General features: G+C 48.0%; 1 protein-coding gene across 3 annotated transcripts in view; it reads right to left on the reverse strand.

Annotated features, from left to right (window-relative positions):
• Nucleotides 1-23,215, reverse strand: part of LOC144931674 (potassium voltage-gated channel subfamily KQT member 4-like) — a 270,946-nt gene extending 247,731 nt beyond the window's left edge. The window contains exon 1 of one of the 3 annotated variants that reach the window (XM_078855803.1): nucleotides 21,952-23,215. In XM_078855803.1, the coding sequence (XP_078711929.1) occupies nucleotides 21,952-22,277 (326 nt within the window). In that variant the 5' untranslated portion in view covers nucleotides 22,278-23,215. The remainder of the gene's footprint in view (nucleotides 1-21,951) is intronic. The other 2 variants (XM_078855801.1, XM_078855802.1) reach the window with 2 other exon arrangements.
• Nucleotides 23,216-23,450: the final 235 nt, after the last annotated feature.

Here is a 23,450-nt window from a genome sequence, read left to right on the forward strand (position 1 = left end):
CTGATCCACTCATACAGCCCCCATTGCCGGCGTCTAACTATATCGCTGGCTGACTAATACAGAGATGACGACGATGGGAGCTGTACGGCGGATCGGCCATGCGGCCTGACGATGAAGAAGAGATGACGGTGAAGACGGTGACGGCAGCCAGGACCCGGACCCCACGACAGCCCCAAACCTTCAGTCACTTCCTGGTGTGGCCAGGCCCCACCTCCGGTCACGCCCCCCTTCTAGAACCTTCGAGCAGGCTCCCGGAGCTTCCCGACGGACCCGGCCTTTTACCTTTAATCCAGTTACGCTCCTCTTCCAGTTGGTGATTTTATAGCCCATACCCGTGATTACCCCTCCTGGCCGACAGATGGCACCCTGTCATTACACATATACAAAACCAGTGTACATACATACATATTCTTTGGTTCTTTAGGTAAAGTCACGTATTTTGGAAAAACAAAGTAAAGTGAATACAAATATCACGACGTTTCGGTCGCAACACAAGCGGTCGTCATCAGGAAAAGGGGTTATAGCCTCTAAAGGCAAACTGTTAATAAAGGTTTGGAGATGGGCGTAGCCCAAGTGTTGCAGCAGCACCAGGAGCATGGGCGGGACAGCAATGCCAATGCAGCAGCAATGCCAATGCAGCAGCAATTCCAATGCAGCAACAATGCCAATGCAGCAGCAATGCCAATGCAGCAACAATGCCAATGCAGCAGCAATGCCAATGCAGCAGCAATTCCAATGCACCAACAATGCCAATGCAGCAACAATGCCAATGCAGCAACAATGCCAATGCAACAGCAATGCCAATGCACCAACAATGCCAATACAGCAGAAATTCCAATGCACCAACAATGCCAATGCAACAGCAATGCTAATGCAGCAAAGGGCCGCCAGGAAATCACTGCACCCCGCTCCACACACCACACTCCACACACCACACTGTTGACGGTGGAGGTTGATTGACAAGAAAACACAAGTCAAGTCATGACCCAACGTGGTTGATGACATCTTTCCAATGATTGCGGAGTCTATAACCATCCTCTCGGTTGAAATTGTGTCTGTCTGTATGGATGGCTTCATGAACGCATCTTTGTTGATAGCCAGTAGACTTACATACAGGCAATGAAGTATGAGAACTCGCTATTAATTGAAATATGCATCTGTCTGCCTAATTCTAGATTTGAAGCTTTCGTGACTGCAGGCATTCATACTCTTAGTGGCTGTGAAGGTCCCACCTGATGACGGAGACTTGTGTTGCCTCCGAAACGTCGTGATTTTATTGTTTTATTTTTATTAATTTTAATTTCATTTTGTTTACCTACGTGACTTTACCGAAAGAACTAAGAATATATCTGTCTGCCTGCCCACTGTCTGTGTACCTGCCTGCTCATCTGCCTACATGTCTGCTTCTCTGTCCATCTACCTGCGTTTCTCACTGCATATTTACCTGTATACATGTATCTGTGTATATTGAACTTATTTCGCACCGTACGAAGCTAACCGTGCCAATCCGAGGCACACGTATGTCAATGTCAGCCTGCCTGCCTGCCTGCATCTGCCTCTTAACCTGCCTGCCTGCATGCCTGCCTGTGTGGTTCTCTGTACCTCTGCCGACCTTTCTGGCTCTCTGCCTACCTGTCTGTCTGCCAGTATCTAGGCCCGCGAGTCCGTCTGCCTTCCCGCCTGCAAGGTATGCGCACGGTGAAAAATGCAAAATACAGTTATAATGACTCCCGGTGCGGCGAAATCATTAACATTGGTCAACGTTTACACGCGTAAAACCAGACACGCGTGCGGGAACACGTTCATCTTAGACGAACGCAGCTGTAGGGCGCTGTTGAGAATGGTCTGTGCAGACTTTGTTTTTGTAGCCTGGCGCTGCGCTCTGCTCAACAATAAAACACGAGGCAGACAGACAGACCCTGTTGGCCTCTCCTTCAGACTCTTCCGCATCACCGATTGGTGCAGTCAGCCCATGGAGAGTGTAACATTTTTAATTGACAACATAAATGTGTCCTCATAGCTATTATCGTAATTACCATCCTCTTCATCATCAAGAGAATCATCTCAACTACAATCATCATCACTACTGCAACCACAGCAAGAAAAACTGAAGTAAGTAGATGTTTTTTTCTTGTTGCGGTTGTCCCACCTGATGACGATGGCTTGTGTTGCGATCGAAACGTCGAGATTTATTATTTTTCGACCTACGTGAGTTTACCGATTCATCCAAAGGGTATGGATTCCTGCAGTCACGAAAGCTTCAAAGCAAGGTTAAGCCGAATTGACGGTTCCCACTCAGTGGGGAAGCGGGCCCAATCTCCCCCTTTCTATAAACTCAGGAGCACTACGTCGCATTTTGTGCTCCGTATCGGGGCTCCCATTCCAATATAATATAATTTGAAACAAAAAGTTGGATCATTATAAGTTGGTGGGTTTACAATTACCCTTTTTTTTAACTCCTTCGCGTTTGGTCGTATAAATGAACCGAGGATGCGGCGACTGTGCTGCAGGACAAAATAAGTTACACGCCACACGCGGGCAATTGAATTGCCCGCAGATTTCATCGACGTGGCAGCGTGACAGCGTGATGCACCGTGATGGTGTGATGTAACGTGACGCTGTGATGCGATAGCGTCACGTGATGAGACGGTATGATGCAGATTGATGCACAGTGACGGCGTGACGCTCCTGCGATCTCAATCCCGGCACCGGGCAACGAGGCTGCACCCCGAGGTCATCATTAAGAGAACCAAATCACGCTTCGGAATTTTTCACTCTCCGCCAAAACAGACCACACTGGCCAAGCAAATGGGGGTGTAATGCGGCGTTATAATAATATGAACTTAATGCAGAGAGCTCAATGCAACGTTTAACGGCAATCGTAACAATTTTATTATGTTTTATTTTTATTATTTTATTACTTCCCTTCTACGTGACTTTACCGAAAGAACCAAGAAGAAGAAGAATAATCTCAGATTTACCCGCGAAGGCGTCGCGAGATTTTCGAGACTTGTTTTCAGGGCAGCCTTGAAATTGGAACGTTTCAGCCGAATCCTCTAAAGGAGCGGAACCACGTGGATTTTCACGGTTGTGCTTTAATGTTCTCTCTCGGCTTGTACGGGGCCGTGTTCGAACGCGCGTGACGACCGGCGTTTCGTCGAACAACCCAAAAGATACATCAGCACTTCGTTACGAGCGATCATTGGCAGTGTCGGATTAAGCTAATGCAGGGCCTGTAGCATATGTTATAAAGGAGCCCTAAGTAACAAAACGTAAATATAAAAACTCAGATTTTTTTACTTGTAATTGTATTTTTTTAATTGCTACACAGCCCAGATAATACGACAAATCGCTAACCTTAAACACCCAGTCGTTCATAAAAATTTAAGGCAGTATAGTACTATAGTAATAGAGCAAGTGCAGAATCACTGAACCGGAATTGATAGCTTGAAAGCATTCAGTGCGGGGCCCGGAGCATATTCTACTTTTGCTACAAGGATAATCCAGCACCGATCGTTGGCTTCACGTCGGAGGGACATCAACGCTCCGAAACTCCGCACGCAGAGCGGCACTGCCACTTTGAAAGATCTGCATTGCGGGAGGCACGCCATCTTCATCAGTGGGCGGGAAACCCGAGCGGACGTATAGAACAAGGCGATTGGAGCCTTTAACATTGAAGTCTATGGGAGCCTTTAACATTGAAGTCTATGGGAGCCTTCACCATTAATGTATATGGGAGCTTTTAACGTTGAAATCTGGGAGCATTTAACATTGAAGTCTATGGGAGCCTTTAACATTGAAGTCTATGGGAGCCTTTAAAAAGTAAGTCTACGGGAGTCTTTAACGTTGAAGTCTATGGGAGTCTTTAACATTGATGTCTATGGGAGTCTTTAACATTGAAGTCTATGGAAGCGTTTAACGTTGAAGTCTATGGGAGCCTTTAACGTTGAAGTCTATGGGAGCTTTTAACACGAAACAAATGAGACTAGCCAAACTCAGCCACACGTGACTTATTGTAGGTGTTCAAGGACGGTGGTGGATTTCGAACCATATTTGGGCATTCGTTAGCAACATAAAGCCTTATGTTCAATGCAACCGCTAGTGAGCGGGGTGGTGGTGGTGGGGGGTGTGCCAAGTTTCCGTGAAAGCGATGGGGCTCCTGCGAGACGCAGCGGCAATCTCGCTGCCGCTCTCCATCTCGCTCCCCGATGGGGGGGAGGGAGGCGGCTGACCCTCCGCGAATTACGTCCCCGTCGATACGAACGCACCTCGCCACAATAGCGGTGCCCCCCCCCCACCGCTCCCATCCACTATCCCTGCAGAACACACGGAGATTTTACTCGGGCACAATTCCGCTGATACAAAAATGTAAAAAGCTTTCTTGCAACCGCTCCATGGAATGTTTGGAAGCGACCGACTCTCGTGGGAGTCCTGATTATTTCACGGTGTCGGCCTGAGCAGAAATAGCGACGAGGCGACGGTCGACTCCATCGGCGTTGGAAATTCCACATTCGCATGGCCGAGACTCGTCTCCCCATAGGATCACCACTGTTAACCGTTCACACCCAATGAGCTATGGGTGCACATTTCACATTCCTATGCGAGGGACCAAGTATATTCATGGGATAGCGACTGCTGACTTGCCACAGCGTCGTGCAGCTTTGGTGGTGTGATGTTATCTTCCTTGTCTGGTATGCAGGAGGTCGGGGGTTCGATCCCCGGCTCCTTCGGGGTTTTTCTCCACATTTAGAAACATGCAATGAGATTATTTAGATTATCTTGGTGCTATAAATGTCCACGTGTTGGGCCACTTTGTTGAGCAATCGTTCGTGGCCAGGTCACTTCTGAATAATAAGTTACGACCGAAGTGGGCTGTGCATGGTAGGATGGGGATGGTTTAGTTTTATTTGAATTTGTGCGAGTGATTTGTTTATCTTACTTGGACTTTGCACGACTATCATGTGCTTGTATTGTTTGTTGTTGTAACATTCTTACCCGCCCTGACTGGACATCTGTGAAAAAGAGCTTTATAGCTCGTCGGATTCCTCCAGTATGAATAAATATTATGATTCTGACTCGTGCCCTGCAATGAAATTGCCCCGGAAGCACCAAGATTTCGCACGCGGAGCAAGGATGGAGTCTGGTTAGCACTTGCATCGGAGAGTCTTGGAAATATCGGATGACCAAGTCAAGTTAGAGTCACGATATTAAACAAAGAGGCAAAGCAAGGAACGGGTTTGGAGTGACTGAACTTGAATTATAATCTTTATTTACCCTGGAGAAATCTGATGAGCGAACGAAGCTCTTTTTTTCAACGGTTATATTTAACTTCGCTTGTGTTTGTCTTGGTCAAATCTTGTCATCAAAATTCCGTCCCCTTCCCGTTGTCCAATCAATTCAAAAAATTGCACAAGTACTCAGATCCGGTGACAATGCATGTCTGTATGAAAATCGGCATCGATTCATCAATTAATTGCCTCCTTTCAAGCAATTACAATTTTTGTATGGACGGCTTATTAATTATATATTTTTGTGCAGCTCAAACACGCCGCGGTCCCTAAACTGTGGAATCGGCTCGCACACAACGCAGGCGCCGCGTGTCTCAGGCGCCATTCACGTACTTCTCGACCGTGAGTTAAACGAAGTTGTTAATAAAACCGTTGTTTTAAAAAACTATTTTTTTAAGGAGTTTATTTTTCACAGATGTCCAGTAGGATCCCGAAATACGGAAAAAGAAAATAGAACAAAAGACGAAAGTGCTCGAAGAAGCGCGGAGCGGTGCACGCTTGGGACGTCACCGAGAGAGAGAGATGGGAGGAGAGAGACACTTGGATCAGAGAACAAAACTCAAAAATAAGTTCAACATACACATGTACATGCAGGACTGCGACTTAAGGCAATGGCTTGGGATGGTTTTCATCCAGCAGTGGGTAGATCATGGTTGGTGCTGATGATGATGAGTTACAAAAACATGCCGGAAGGAGTGGCCAATTGGATGTCTCGTCAGATTCTGTTTGGCAAACCAAATGTTTGAACTGTATATATTTTGCTTGCCCAGGAACGCTTTACCTGGTATCCCGCTGATCAATAAAATTCGTGTTTTTCTCGGAGGAAGTCTCATTAAAATAAATAAATCACCGAGCCACTTTGGAGAGACGCATGCAACAGGCTGACTCACATTCACAAATCGCACAAAAACCAAATCTGCGAGCAAAATCTACAATTCTAGATTTGAAGCTTTCGTGACTGCAAGGATTCATATTCTTAGGTTTTTTCGGTAAAGTCACGTAGGTAAAAATAAATAATTAAAATAATAATAGAAATAAAATCATAAATCACGACGTTTCGGAGGCAACACAAGTCTCTGTCATCAGGTGGGACCGTCACAGCTAAATTTACTGTATCAAGTGAGGCAAAATTCCAAGAGACAAGCTTAAGGGGGGAGGGAAGGGGGAGCGGCTTATCTGAATGTGGTAGCCAGTGAATGGAATGTGTTGGGGGGGGTGGGCGGGGCTGAAAGAGAACAATAGGTGTACAAGTTGTCGTTTTACCCAGTGTTGGTTGACAATCCAAATACTGCTAAACGCTACAACCTACTTCGTATGCTGCCCACCACCACTCCCTGCACAGACCCTGCTGCGTTAGCCTCACGGCCACGTGACCTCGTGACCTCGTCGTCATGCAGGCGACGGTCTCTCTTTGACTCACCGACTCGGCCCCCGCAGCGCCCAAACTGCAAGCGAGAGCGCCTTTTACGCGTGGCAGGCGAGTCTCGAACGGCGGCTGCTTATTTCGAGGGAGTGGAAAAACATTCCTCCACGCGTTCAAGGCAAACGGAACGAGAGCCGACACCCTTCACCGGCGACGATCACGAGCGCGCAGGACGCGGGATGGATGATCTTTTTTTTTTGGGGGGGGGGGGGGGGTCCGGCAGTCATCGTCGCCAACAATTTGGCGACGGTGACCCTCGGTACGACACGAGAGCGCGTAGACAAAGAGGACTGACTGCACCCCTTAGACGTGTGGTTTGTAGGGATTTTTTTCGTCTAAGCCTGTAATGGGCCGACGGTGTCAAAGTTGCTTGTCCGCCACTAAAATATTGAAGTCCATCCTCATTAGTGGAGCTTGCCACGTAAGCCCACCAATTGAAATGAAGAAGGCTTAAATTTTCACCGAGGTTTGATTACATCACAGACGTGCGCATCGGGTGTGGCCCCGTGCAGTGACTACCGCTCGCGTTTGCTGATCCATCCATCACGGCGTTGACTCAAAAACAGGCATGGGCTTGCTTGTGTAATAAAGGTCGTTGAAGCGACTTCTGGAATCCGGTCTTTATTTGTCTTTCATTACAACACTCCTTCACGCTGCTGACAGACAGCGTGAGAGGGATAGAAAGAGAGAGACGCGCGCAGCTACGTGGCAGCCTGGACCCCCGTTCTCGCGTGGCCTCTTCCCTTCGTTCATTCCAGTTCTGACCCCGTGTTGTTCGTCTCCACCCCTATTTAATACCCGGGTCACGTGGTACGTTTCCACCAATCCTGGTTAGCCTCTATGGAATCTTCCAGACTCCACCGTAGGCTCCCTGGACCACGCCCCTGACTCGTCTCCCCATTGGCTGTGGCTAAAGCCAGCAGAACCAATCCTCTACTTACAGCTGTCACCTTTCCATTACGTCAGGGCCACGCCCCTAGGCTTCCCCCCATTGGCTATGGACCAGGACCGGCAGAACCAATCATCGCGACGAGTTGTGATCCGTCAACGACCCGGATATATCCTCACATTACACTTGTATCATGCCCTCTGAAGAAATGGGAGCACCTGATGACTTTTGTTGTTGTTCTTGCACGCGAAGAACCCGGAGCTGACGCGCTGTGATTGAACAGCCCCTCGGTTTGAACGTCCACAGCGCTGCGAACGCTCTTTTTCTACCTACATGACTTTACCAAAAGAACCAAAGAGTATATAGAGAGTTGCGTGCGATGAGTGTGGGAGGGGGTTACTATGGTCATACCGCCATCACGTTTCACAGAACTACGTCCAACATCCTTTTGCAGTTCGTGGACTCTCTTCTACCCGCACCGAATGCTTACCCATTGAGGAGGAAGGATGAAGGCTGTCACACGGCTCTGTTTGGCTATGCGGACTGACGTCCACTCAAAATTAACATTGACATCGATATGCATGCATTTCATTACTCGTTTTTTTATCGCGCATCTGGTGCTCTTAACTGTACGAGGGTCACGTGTAAAAGCACTCGCAAAGAAAACAAATCTACAGAACACGGCAGTTAAAGAGATATTTGTCTAAGTTCTCAGACTGACATGGCAGTTTGCGCAGTCGGTGTTGAAGGGCCCAAGTCGATCGACGGCATGGAATTGAGAACACGGTGTGGAGTCACGAGGGCTGAACCATTAATCGATTTCAAATCGAAATCGCAATTTGGGAACAATGCGATTTAGAAATCGCAAAGGCTGCGATTTTTTTGCGATTTGAAAAGTCCTATTACTTTCTGATTGAAATTGTTTTAATTTTGTATTATTAGAACTTTATCTATTTAACTTAACAATTATTCTATGTTTGATTGTTCTGTTTCAATTAATTTTTTTAATAAATACATGTCGGAAGCAATTCATCTCTTTAAAGTTTTCATCCTTGCATTGGAATATATAGAGCAGTTAATATTTTGATGGTATCATGTAGTAATGCTCCATCGCACGTTTTAAGTCTATTGCACAATGAATATTGCACTGAAGCTGGACCTAAAAATGATTGATCGCAAATCAAATCGCAAAATCTGTCAGAAAAATCGCAATTAGATATTTTCCCAAAATCGTTCAGCCCCAGTAGTCACAGCCAGCGGCCGAATCCCGGATTAAGAACCCAGGACCTCAGCGTGTCGGCACGGTGCTCGCAACGCTGAGACACCCGGCCACCTATCCCAGACATATTCTTGTCTCCGTGCTTGGAACGTAACGACAGTTATTTCGCCTACAACGCGGTAGTTGTGTTCTTAAAGAACACCGCGTGATGGACAAATCGCGTTGTAATAAATTATATACAATATAGGGGGGGTAAAGCACAGTCCGCAATAACACGTGAGATGCGTACGCAGGCCGAACAAAGACTGAGGCACGCGGGTAGCGTCTAGAAGCATCCAGCAGCATCCCGCATTGTGTGATGCTAGACGGAGGCAGCCGTACAACCGCTTATTCCTACTCGCGTTGTATCGAGATCACATCTGCGTGATAAAAAAAGATGTGTTCCCTAATACATTCATCGCTTTATATCCAATTCGCATTATGAAAAGACGAATTATAGGAGAACAGACTGGACCTTGCTTTTCAAAAGCCAAGTCAAAGCATTTCAATGCTCCCAATCAAACAAGCATTGGGGTGGCACACATCTTAAACACATGGCCCTGATCCAGCAATAGCACATTCCTCATTTAAATGGTAGGAGCAAATGTATCCATGAGCTGGTACGTAGTTCATCAACTCGGGCAGCAACGTAGCTTTCGAGTGTGTAGGCGGTGCAACTGCACTGGGGCTTGTGGGTGGGCGATAGGACTTTTGAGGTTGATGGGCCTCAGTTGACACCCAGCCAGGATTTGAACTACAAACATTCGTGTATTCCCAGACACAGTGCCACCGGGCTGGGGACAACGTGTTTGCATGCTCATTAAAGTGTGTTGCTTTGACTTGCTTGCCAATTAATTTTCCCCCACATTTAAGTTGAGCCTCATTTGTTTAGTTTTTTTCCACAAGTCTCTCTGGCAATATATAATAATGATAAAATATTGATGCATCCAGGAGAGTCACACTGAGGCATAGGCCTCTTTTTCAGGAAGTCGCGCAGGAAGTGAGATAGATTGTGGCAACGCGGCAACGTGGAGATGATCCAGTGGGAAGGATTTCATTCGGCAGTGAATAGTTCCTGGCGACTGATGAAGATTTCTCGCTTTCACAGTATGGTACAATGTCCATGCAACACAATGTATAATATAACTACGAACTATTATTATTATTATTTTTATTTTACCAGGTAAAGCACAGTGAGATGTTTAGCACTTTTTCAGAAGTGACCTGGCCACAAGTGATAGCTCAACAAAGTGGTTTATTGTGTGAAGATTTATATCAGCCAAATACTCTAAACATGTTCTTCTAAATGTGTGTGGGTGGAGGGGGGACTGAAGGATCCGGAGAAAAAGCCACGCGACTACGGGATCGAACCCACGACCTCCTGTATACCAGACGAGGTAGTTAACATCTTGCCACCACGGCACCCCAATATGACGACAAGACGATTTAAAAAGCCTCATCGGTACATAGCAAAGTATCGGGCATTGGCCTTCATAGATTGAAACCCCATTTATTTGAAACTACTTTTTGTGTTTCGTGTTTGTTGTCCTTCCGCGCACCTCTGATTAGCACGGTTGGCTACGTACGGTGCGAACATTTTTCAACAAACAAACATGACTTTTGTGGACTGACTCACCCCCACCATAGGAACATGGAATTTCCACCCCTGGCTCAGGGCTGCGCATAGAAGACAAACTTCTCCCCGTGTCCACCCGAGGACAAACCGCTCCGACTCTGCAGACGCATTCGGGGCCTTCGTTTGTAACATTGGCTGCACATTTGGCCGAGCGGATTACGAGTCACGGTGGGAAACTCGGTAAAAGGTTAAAAAGGGGCAGCAATGAATGATTCCCCCAATCGCATCACTGCACACAAACCTGCCTCTGTGCCCACTGCGGGCTTCCAAATTCCACATTGCTGCGCTTGGGCAGAGGATGATGGTTAATAGTTAACGCGCTGTCTTCTGCGGCGGCTCGCAGTCCCATACTGAACCCTGGGTGTTAGATTTTGAAATGTGATCTCATTTCAGGAAGAAGAAAAAATCTTCCCTCCACGGAACAACATTGTCATGTCCTGTCGTTGCTGGCGGCGGAGATTTAATCTGCTTTCCCGCTGAGCAGCGGCCACGGCCAAATGACCCAGAATGAGCCCGATCTCGGAGCGGCTCACAAGCTAAGCAGGGCTGAGCTGGGATAGTGTTTCCGGCGACTGTGGTCACCACCCAGAACAGAAGCGTGGCAAGTCTCACGACTCAATGTCCGAATCACAGGAGGAGGAGGTGGTGGTGGTGGTGTCATTGCAGCGACGATGCACCAACTCCGCGACTCCTGCCATAATCGCCGGTCTCAACCGATCCCAAATGTACAACGACAGTCGTTGCTCTGTTTCAGCGTCGGCCACACGAATAAGAAGTGCTCAGATAGGCTGCAAGCGTGCGTATGCTGTGAGCGGGGCAGATGACAGCACGACAGCATTAATTGCCGCACTGTAGTATTCTTCAACGTTCTAGATTTGAAGCTTTCGTGACTGCAAGGATTCATATTCTTCAACGTGTATGCACCTCCACCGCCTGCCCTCGCCAATCTGCACTGACCAGCGCGGTGAAGTATGGTCTAATGAGCGCCGCACGGCATGGGGAGGCCCTCATCCAGCAGGAGCATTGGTACTGCAACGGGCTGTAGATTACACTGGTCAACAACAAGAAAAAAAAAATTCTGGCCTGGACTTTTGCAGCTGTTTTAGACTAATTTCAGGGTGCTGATTCCAAATCTGATCTCAGATTTGCTAAATCACATCTCATTTTAATGCTATCGGCATACCCCATTTTCATTGATTTTACCCGAAATTAACTCTGTCACTTATGATTGCAAGTTGTTGCGTGTCAGTGACTGCTTTAGTGTTAAAATGTGGTGCTGTATTTTTTGGATAGTGTGTTTATAATATCATTTTATGTAGATATCCACATTTATTTAATACTTCTCCAGTTTTTATTAAAAAAGCAATATTTGATATCTCAAAAACCGGATGTGATAGACAAAAACTGATGCCAGATTTGGAATCAGCACCCCAAAATTACCTTACAACCGTTGGAATACCTTATGCCAGAAAAGGTGTGTTGACCAGCGTTATAGATTGTCGTCATCCGTGCGTCATATTGAATACATTCACTCTGCGTTGAACATGTTTCGACTGGTCGATATAGACGCTCCACACAGCGTGGTACATACACCGCAGCGATATGTAATACACACACACACACACGACAACACATTGTGCAATACTGTGCACTGGAAACACGAGGGACACATTCTCATGTTTCACAAGTAAATGCTGCCCTTGCACTGGTCCCAATCACGTATGATTACTTCATTATACAATTATACATTTTTGGAGAATATATTTGCACTGCATGCTGAAGACATTTAAAACTCTGCATTGAATGAGTGTGTTCAGGATTCCTCCTCCGACTTCGACACCACGCACGTCGGGCCATGAGACCATTGCCCCATCCTGAGTGGAATTTGCTGCTCTCCGTGTGCCGTACAAACCCAGACCTGGCACTCACAGATGTTCCGTATGTACAGCTCTTTAAAGGACTGCCTATGTGGGAAGCAGCTTGAACTTGATGCAGCAGTGCAGGATGCTATTCGCAACTGGTTATGCTGGCGCTGATGGATCAGACGGCTGCGATAGAATAACAGGGTCTTGGTTTTTGCATTGTGTTAAGTGCGTAGGAAAGGATGGAGGCTAATGTTGAATAACAACAACAAAAAACAGACAGAGATTCGTGAAATTCCCGTGAATGACAACATTTTTTTTCTACCGTGTCAATAAATAATATATTGCTGAACAAAAAAGGAAATACGAGGCATTCCTTTCGGGGGCATTTGTGCCACGCTTGTACACGCAACCGCATTTACGCGTCGGTGATCTCCGCCGCTGAGTTTAAGCTGCTGTGACGAATAGACTCGTGGCCCAAGCTGTGACATCTAATGAAGGGAGAAATATCTACACAAAAAAAAGCAAGTGTCATCCAATGCATCTGGTGGCAGTTTGCTGCGAAGGATGCTGCACAGCTACACTTGCCCGGGAAGAGCGGAGCGATGCCCCGCTAGACGCCCCGGAATAAGAATAACAATTATTACATTCAGACGCTGTCTCCCCGACAGACCTGGTCTTCACCTGAGGACGGCTGCTTGCGTTGTGGCCGAAACGTCGTGAGAATTATTTTATTATGTTTTATTTTTATTATTGTATTACTTCCCTTCTACGTGACTTTACCGAAAGAACCAAGAAGAAGAAGATATTATCAACAGGCCTACAAAAAGACTCGCCGACAACACAAGTCCTCTTCACTTGAGCACTTGTGGAAAATTCCACCGTTATTTGACGAAAAAAGAAAACCAACAATGCAAAGGACCGAAACGGCAGTTTCAAATCATGCTCCGCTCACGCCACGTGAAATTCATATCCAGCGCAACTCCTCTGGTCCCTGCCAACATGGGCGCATTCACTCCCGGCAGATCCCTTGGGCCGCCAATTCGTCCACACGTTTCACTCTTCGTTGTCTGTTCGCCACACCTCTGAATAGCGCGGTTGGCTACGTACGGCGCAAAAGAAGTTCAATATATATATACATATATCCACGTGGACAAATGTTTATCACCACGGAAAGCAGGATATCTCACCACGTAATGTGGGTTACTCGTCTTATCTGCAAAGGAGCACGGCTGATCGGATGAATAATATGTTTCCCACCGCAGCCCTGCTGGGCAAATTCATGTTGAGCGAATGCCATGAAAACGTGCAGATAACAGGATACACGGCGTGTGTATATAGGAGCAATGGACGCACAGATTATAGGAAGGTCCAGGCCTGTATAACTCTGGCTGTTGATACCCGTGTCATCAAAGGCATCGGCTATCAACTGTTTCTGTGACGTGATACGTTGAATTTATTTTTCAAATGTTTGCTGACGCCATTTTTTTTCTTTTACAAAAATATGCAGTGCAATATATACATGATCTTAGATTCAAATGTTTTCACATCACCACCGTTTTACGCTTCTGGACAAATTCCCACCAACACAAAGTGGCCACCGGCAATGAACTCGAACAAAATCGAGTAGCAGACGCGGACTCGCAACATGACTCAAACAGCGCTCCCTTTGTATGCATTCCAAACTCTCAATACTTGACTTGTAGATCACACTGATGGCTCCAAACACACACACACGCACGCACGTGTTTGGAGAGACATGTGTTGTGAATTGAGCGTTCTAAATAAACTCTGCTGACGATGCTGCTACTGGTGACTACAATCCCCGCCGCTGTTGACGATGATGCTCCTGCTGTTTATGATGGCAATGCTGAAGTTTGTGGTGGTAGTGGTGGTGATGCTGTTTTGCGATGGCATTGCTGCTGTTTTGCGACAATGCTGCTCAAGATCAGTTTAACACGAAGGTTTTCGCGACCAATATTATTCATAATCAACGTTTTTTGGGTTAGATGGCGTTATTTATAAATGTCTCGTAACCCTCCACCACCCGACACGGCCAATCAGCAAAAAAGTGTCACGTTAACAAAAGACTAAATAGTTCACTACTTTAGCCCACCGGTGTGTTGAAGCGTGAAACCACAACATTCAACATTTTTGAGTACGACGTTTCGCTGGTAATTGCATCCAGCATCATCGGTACTCAAAAATTGTAAATGTCGTGGTTTCACGCTTCAACACACCGGTGGGCTAAAGTAGTGAACTATTTGTCTTTTTGTCAACGTGACACTTATTTGCTGATTGGCTGCTCAAGATGACGATGACGACGCTGCTGCTCGTGTAGCTGTTGCATCATCGCCGTAATGATGATGTTGGAGCTGCTAATCATACTCATAATGATGCTGCTCTCTCTCTCATTATAAATCACAAAGCGGCCACTGCTGCCACTTGACGATAATGGTGATTGCGATTTCACCGTATTCCTCATCTACGCAACCCATCGCAGCTTGTAAAACACCGCCGACTTCGTGTTCGCGTGTTTGCGATCGCCTATTACGCTCGCAGCGAGAGTGAGGATGGGTTTAACGCGGTTGCGACCACACCTTGATGGGCCTTCGTAACAGTCCATACGAGTGGATTCCCGTCTCCCGGGTTTAACCACGGATGCCTTGCCCCGATTGTATGATTATAATGATCGTAACGGCGTTGCCGGCTGCTGTTGCTGATATCTCTGATTAAGCGTCCGATGGAAGCTCCCGGCATGTGCAGCGAAACGTCGGACCTCGTTCCGGAGGAACCACGCAGCGGGAACACACAGAGAGGGCGTTTCTGTGTCTCAACAGCTCGTTCAAACGCGGCATTGGAGGCGGCAAAGGGGATGTGAAAGGCGAATTTGGATTCCGAAAGGGTTGATGATCCCACGTGCTTCTGATAAACAACTCTGAACACAGCCAAGCACCTATGCGGCTTATCTTCTCACACCGACAAATCGTCACCATTATCATCACCATCACCACCACCACCACAACACAATCACGTGGGTCGTTGTGGAAATGTAATATTAGACCTGCACTCGCCTCCATCGCTCTGCTGTCGCGAGACGCACCGTTCGCTGTCACAAGCCTCATCAGGCACACGGCCCTCTGGGAATGTCGACTTTCGGCAGTATTGGTTCGATGCAACGACCACAACAACAGAAACAAACTGCACCTCCGATTAGCACGGCTCGGCGACGTACGTTGCAGAGGAAGTTCAGCATGCACACAAAATTGGACCGGTTTCGACACACAAGTGTCTCATCAGCAGTGCCGGTGAACTTCCAGATGTAACAGGAACAAAGCACCCTCTCGTCACGTGTATCGGAGTTCGTTCGACTCAAATTTTATAATAATAATAATAATACATCGCACAACGTAGGAATTATCGCCTTTTTGGATAATATAGGCAACAGACTGAAAAACACAAGCAGATCAACCCGAACATTGTAGTGGCCACTCATCAGCTGACAGTGGGATTCAACACACATCATCTAATGGAGGCCATCATGACCACGCACCGCTCTGTCGGTTAATGCCGTGGCCGGCAAGCAACGTATAAAAACAATGAGCCTTTAAAAAATAAAATCTAATTCGGTAACAAAAAAAAACCTCCTCCCCCTCGATATTTCAAGAAGCGCACTGCGCGGTGGTTGAATACGAGACGGCGACGGTCCTTGATCAATAACGTCACGAAAGCAGCTCCTGTAAGTGATCCTGATGATGGCGGTACCCCGGGGGGACCCAAATAATACAAACTGGCCGAGGCAATTAAATATTTAATTTCTGGGACGCAATTTTTTTCCCAGGGGTGTTACTTCACTCCGCGATTGGGGTTACCAATCGATCCGAAATCGGTGGTGCTACTCCGCGATGTCGAAACGCAGCGACGACGATTGCGCTGAACCCCTGAACGCTCGCGTATCACCACAGTGGTGCATCGCGTACAGCTCGTCGAGATGAGTCGATTGCCGCATCGCCGACTATCAACAAACTAAAAACGACTGCATCGCGGACATGATGCGAGAGCCGGGGTCCCATGGCACCCCGGGGACGTCGTTCCGTAGATGCAAGCGAATGTGTCTGTGCGTGGCCTCGGAGCGCCGAGCTGAACCTTGCCGAGAGCCTGGGTTCGAATCCGGGGTCGAAGCCGCCGCCAGCTACGATGAAACTGCTTCTTCGTCTTGTGAAGCGAGTTGATGGTTCTTCATCATTAGTCAACCAATAGACAAAGAACCTCCCGTTTAGCCTGCAGCAGACTTTTGGGACAAAATGCTGTTAGCGAGCATCTAAAAAGGCCGGCACGGCACGGTACGAGGTGGGTGGCCAACGCAACGCCCGGCCGCCTTTGTCTCTCCAACGCTGATGTTTTAACTCACCGAACCAGGTACTCATTTAAGGCTGAGTCAGCCCATGGGAAAACCCCATGAACGGTTCAAATACATATCTGAACGCTAGTATTGGTCACCTGGTTTGTAGCGCAGTGAGCGCAAAAAAACAACAGAGACAAAGATCGCCCGTATAGCCTGAACAGACAGTTGGGGCAAGTGCTGTTAGCGAGTAGTGCCTATGAAGGCCGGTATGGCACACAAGGGGGTGGGTGGCCAACACCACGCCCGGCCGCCTTTGTCTCCCTCGTGGCTTTCCCGCACCTCCGATTAGCAAGGTTGGCTACGTACGGTGCTAAAGAAGTTCAACATAGGTCCGTGGCGATTTTAACACATCGCACCAGGTTCTCATTTGGGGCTGAGTCGACCTAGGCGGAGGCCCAAGACCGGTTCAGATAATCGTCATTGATGCTGACCGTGAGCGGGCATCGAACCCGGGTCCCCTGGTTCGTAGCGCAGCGCGCTAACCGCTGCACCACCGCTCCCAGCCAAATTATCTCGCACAACGCAACATATGTGCACATGAGCTCAATTTGCCCGAATAACAATCAATTGTGATTGTTTTACATCGTGTTGAATGCAGCGGCCTCGAGTGACTGGAAGGGTGCTAGGCGAACTACGGAACATGTCAAGGCGCAGCCCTGCAATTGCTCAGCTGCCCGCCCCTGCTGATAGAAGAGGCCGTCGGACTGCGAGAAGGGCTGCGTGCAGAACGAGAGAGAGCGAGAGAGTGAGCGAGAAAGTGACTGAGAGAGTGAGCGAGAGAGTGAGCGAGAGAGTGACCGAGAGAGTGAGCGAGAGGTGGGGGTTTACATAAAGCAAAGTTTAAAAATGTAAAAAAAAATTTTTTACGAAATGATGAACGAAGCAAAGTGCCGACTACACCGAGTATCTTCTTGTTTCCACTGATCGTAAAAAAAAAGAAAGGCCTCCCCGTCCAAGATTCTCTCAGACCCATAACGTTCTCGAGAGCGTCTCCATTGGTCTCCTGTTAGACGACGTCTGCACGGCACACGCGGACGTCTTGTTCGAGGTGCAAATGCCCACACTTTACCCCACCACACGCCACCTGCCGATCGACTCACTCATTGGGTGCTGTGCATTGCACGCAATCGTGCTGGAGGTTGGACACTGGCGTCGGGATGGAAGCAAACGTGTCCCGTGGTTTAAATAAAATTAGTTTGACGGCTCATTGCCCGAGAGCTGCCTTGTTGCGTTCAGGCTGTTGTCCTTTCCCGCACCTCCGATGAGCACGGTGGGCTACACGTCGGCGTGCGAAAGAAGTTGAACATACTCTTAGATTTTTCGGTAAAGTCACGTAGGAAAAAAAAGAAATTATATAAATAATAATATAAATAAAGGAATTATTATTTTATGATAATATTATATTATTATTTTATTTATATTACTATTTATATTATTTATTATTATTTATTATTTACCTACGTGACTTTACCGAAAAACCTAAGAGTATGAATCCTTGCAGTCACGAAAGCTTCAAATCTAGAAGTTGAACATAGCTGCACATACAGCTGCCGTTCCGGGAGATCGAACCGGCGCGGCAGGTCCAGCGCGGCCCACTGATTTCACTTCTGGTCACGGCTTCGCCACACAGCGAGTCGAATCCAGCAGGGTTCTTACAACTCGCGATGATACGATGCGATGCCACGCATCATGGAGACAAATAATTGTCGTCACGATTGCAGACGCTGAATAATCTTGTGTTCAGAGTGCCAGATAAATTAAGTTTCGACTCCTTGTTGTTGGTTGTTTGACTTGCATCCCACTGGGATTTTTGCACACAGCGTTGGTGTACGGTGTGTTTTCTGGAAGATTTTGCTGTCTTTTCTTGGATTTTCTGTTTGCACTCAGTCACATATTCACTTTAAGATGTTTTTTGTTCATGTTTTTGTTTTTTGTTTGTCGCGGTTGCACCCGATTCAAGAGCCGAATGGCTCACAGGGCTATACCTAATAAATGAACTTTAACTTGAACTATCACCGCTCATTTAAACTTGGAAACCCGTGGCTTTAATTATTTATCATACCAACGTCTGTGTGCGACTCCGTCATCATTCCTAATAATTGGCCAGGATTCAGGAGGGATGTCATGAGCCAATGTTGGTTAATCAGTGACGAATAGATATTTACGGTAGGCGATTCATAATTAAAGAAGATAACGAGGAAGTAATTGGTTCATGTAGCTGAGGTTACGGTGTAAATCTTTAATCACGGCTCAGTTGGAATCGGTGGGCGGGAATTCCCTACACCCTGTCTGGGAGGCTCTTACACTGGCGTGTGGTTCAAGGAGTTTGCGGATTTTGTCGCCCACGATACGCAGGCGTGGCAGCGCCGTGAAACACGGTGGAGTCTTCTTCTTCTTGGTTCTTTCGGTAAAGTCACGTAGAATGGAAATAATAAAATAAGAAAAATAAAACATAGTAAAATAATTCTAGATTTGAAGCTTTCGTGACTGCAAGGATTCATATTCTTAGGTTTTTTCGGTAAAGTCACGTAGATAAAACATCAAAATTAATAAAAAATAAAATAAAAATCACGACGTTTCGGAGGCAACACAAGTCTCCGTCATCAGGTGGGATGTAAAGATGTAATCCCTTTAAAGCAAGTTGCTTTTAAGGGATTACATCTTGAATCATTGCCTCACTTGATGCAGCTAATCTGGCTGTGACGGTCCCACCTGATGACGGAGACTTGTGTTGCCTCCGAAACGTCGTGATTTTTATTTTATTTATTTTATTTTTTATTAATTTTGATGTTTTACCTACGTGACTTTACCGAAAAAACCTAAGAATATAGTAAAATAATTCTCACGACGTTTCGGCCACAACGCAAGCAGCCGTCCTCAGGTGAAGAACAGGTCTGTCGATAAGACAGCGTCTGAATGACACCTCCTGGGCTTGGAGCGTCTGTTTAAGCTGGGAGTCTAACAGCGCGATGGGAAGGTGCTGCTTAAGATAATGGGGACGAGTGCTTGAACGTGTAATGCGATATACTACATGAGTATTAATGATGATAAATGACAATACAACTGTGAAAGTGATTAGGATAATGACACGCGCATCTTTGTCAATAAAAACACCGAGGCAGCGACGATAATGACGACGATGGCAAGTGAATGAGTGTCAAGCAGGCAATACTTTACAATTGGAACGATGATCATGATGAAGAGTGCAAGAGACAATATTGCACCATACAGATGATGATGATGATGGTGGTGGTTATAATGATGCCATCAGGAGAGACATCACGAGAGAGTGATGATGAAGGTGATGGACGTACCGGGTGGCCCAGATGTTTTGTGACCCCCCCCCCCCCAATTCAAATTGACTTATATTCTATCTTTGCATGTTCGTGTCTGCTTTAAATAAACCTTACTTTTAATAAATATCTATATATATACCGTACGTAGTCAGTCGCGCTAATCGGAGGTGCGGGGGAAGGACAACAAACTAAACACAAAAAAGCAGTTCTAAAGAAATGAGTGTGTCGATCGAGAGCTCCATGCGTCGTTCCACGTGTCAAGAAAGAGATGCCGATGATGAGCAGGGCATTCACAATACAGTGCTGTAGTAGTGATGAGGATGGCATCAAGCCATCAAAGATCCCCCCCCGTATAGCCTTAACAGACTGTAGGGGCAAGTGCTGTTAGCGAGCACCTATGAAGGCTGGAACGGTAACACGAGGGGAGTGGGTGGACAGCACCACGCACGACCGCCTTTGTCTCCCCAGTGGCGATGTTTACACACCGCACCAGGTACTCATGTCAGGCTGAGTCGACCTAGGGGAGGCCCAGGAACGGTTCATATAATCGTCACTGGTGTTGGCCGTGAGCGGGAATCGAACCCGGGTCGCCAGGTTCATAGCGCAGCGCGCTAACCGCTACACCACCGCTCCCCCATCAAGCCATCGCACACACACAATGATGGGAAATGCTAAATGTGCGAATTAATGATCTATGGTGCAGATGCTGCTCCTGCTGCTGTTGCTGACCAACCAATGTGTATTTGTTACACGGAAAGTCCCCTTTAGCCAGTTACCCAGCTCGTTGACAAGGGAGATCCGTGGTGCATCAACACAGAGCAAGAAACCAGTCCAGAGGAGTAGATAACGACGGAACAACACGCATTAGAGGTACAGGCAGACGTCTACAAGATTGAAAAAGGAATACAAATGTACAATATTAACAACATTAACACCAGGAATATTGCACCATGATGATGCAGCTCCTCCTGCTGCCGATGATGCTAAAGGCTGCCGCCGCTGATGGTGACGATTATCAACAGTGCATACACAATACCGTGCTGTCAAGAGTGATACTGCCGCCGATACAGATGATGATTTCGCTTTGTTCACACAGGAAAGCCTCACTGCGTCTCGCGACCGATTTATCAGTCGGGTCCGAGCACGTTTTCACAGTAGGGGATCAACACCGATCGTTGTATTTACTCCAAACGGAATCATTTGCGGATATATTTTCAGAATACTTTGAACGCTGCAGCTGATACAGTCGCTTGCTGCTGCTGCTACTGTTACTGCTGCTGCTGATACTGATGTTGATAGTCATTCTGCTCCTGCTGCTGCTACTGTTACTGCTGCTGATAGTCATTCTGCTCCTGCTGGTGATACTGCTTCTCTCGCTTGCTGATACTGTGGCGCCTGCTGCTGCCTGATACTCCAGACACTGCTCCTGCTGCTGATACTCGTGCTGCTGCTGCTGATGATGATACTCACAATGCTCCTGCTACTGGACACTGCTGCTCCTGCTACTGACACTGCTCCTGCTGCTGATACAGCTGCTCCTGCTGCTGATACTGTGACTCCTGCTACTGACACTGGCTCCTACTGCTGGACACTGCTCCTGCTGCTGATACTGCTCCTGCTGCTGATACTGTGGCTGCTGCTGCTGCTGGACACTGCTGCTCCTGCTACTGACACTGCTGCTGCTGATACTGCTCCTGCTGCTGACACTGGCTTCTGCTACTGATACTGTGGCTCCTGCTGCTGGATACTGCTGCTCCTGCTACTGACACTGCTGCTGTTGCTTGCCGACACTGCTTGGTGGTGCGAGTAACTCCGCGCCGCTCCGCGCGCCGTGCGTCCCGTCCCCACCACCACCCCCCACACACCACCCCACCGCCGGCTCGCCGCTACTCACACGAAGACGTGGTAGACGAACGCGCAGCCACGCGGCCGCTCCAGCACGTTGTAGAGGAGGTTCTGCATGCGGCGGTAGCGCGCGTTCCTGCGGGCGAATCGCCCCAGCGCCCGCGGCTTCCCCAGCAGACTCAGCCGGGGTCCCTGCGCCTCCGTGTGGCCGGGCACCACGAGGGGCAGACCGCCGTCCCGCGCCGGTCTGCGCTCGGCCGAAGGGCGCTTCATCGCCGCGGTCCCCGTAGCCGCCGTGGTTGCGTTCGTCGCGGTGTTGGCGGTGGCTGCGGCGGTGGCTGCGGCGGTGGTGGTGGTGGTTATCATCAGCACCATCGTCGTCGAGCCGTGCACTCGTGCGCCGGGAATTCCTGGCTCAGCGCCGGTGTGGTGGTCGTGGCGGTGTCGGCCACGGCGGCTTGCTTCGTGAGCCGCCCGGCATCGTGTGAGCGGCTCCCGGTCGGCCGGGATGATATGTGCTCAGAGCCGCGGGGATGACGAGCCATTGCACATAGGGAGTCGCAAACATCCGCGGGGCATGTCGCGCGAGAGCGAGCGTGAGACGCGGCGGGCACGCGTGCGTCTCGGCCGTGTGCGTGTCCGTGCAAGTGCGGATGTGTTTATTGTCTCAGTGGGGGTTTTGAAGAATGGTTGTGTGTGTGTGTGTCCTTAACCTCGGAAAACTGGCTCAGCGCTTATCTCAGCTCCCATATACGGGAGTTGACTGTGAACGTGAGTGCGTGCGCGCTTAAGTTTGGTTCATAAACACGTGGCTATCATGCGGCCAAGATGATGATGATAATGTTGATGAGGACGACGCAGGAATTATTTTGATTACACGGATTACGACCATGATGTCGGCATGATATTGATTACAATGCAGTTATTATGAAGCCGAAGAGACGATGATGATGATGATTACGCTCGCACATACGACGGTCATCCCAGTGATGACGACTGATAGGCAGCAGCGTGCCACGCCAAATATGACCGCTCGAGGGAACGGTCCCACGGCTTAGCGCAGCCCATTGCCGAGCGGAGACGATCACGACGGAGGCGTGGAGGCCAAGGCACGCGCGTGACACACACACACAGAGAGAGACGAGCAGCGAACAGCAGGCTCGCGCGGAGCTGCACAGCAACATCAGCGACGCCGGCCACACGTGGCGCACATCGGCCGCCGCCTCCTTGTCTCTGGGCACAAACGCAATCCACCTCCTCCTCCTCCACAGGGCACGATCGGTGCAGTGTCCGTCAAGAGACATGGACGGACATGCGGATTGCAGATGCCCCGTATAGCCTTGACAGCCTGTTGGGCTTACTCTTTGGTTCTTTCGGTAAAGTCACGTATAAAGATAAAATAATATTATTATTTTGTATTAATTATTATTTTATCTTTATACGTGACTTTACCGAAAGAACCAAAGAGTAATCCCTGCAGTCACGAAAGCTCAAAATTAAGATTGAGCCTGTTGGGCTGCCATCGAGTAGCACTTATGAAGGCCGGAA

This window comes from Lampetra fluviatilis, chromosome 4, assembly GCF_964198595.1.
Source record: "Lampetra fluviatilis chromosome 4, kcLamFluv1.1, whole genome shotgun sequence".
NCBI lineage: Eukaryota > Metazoa > Chordata > Hyperoartia > Petromyzontiformes > Petromyzontidae > Lampetra > Lampetra fluviatilis.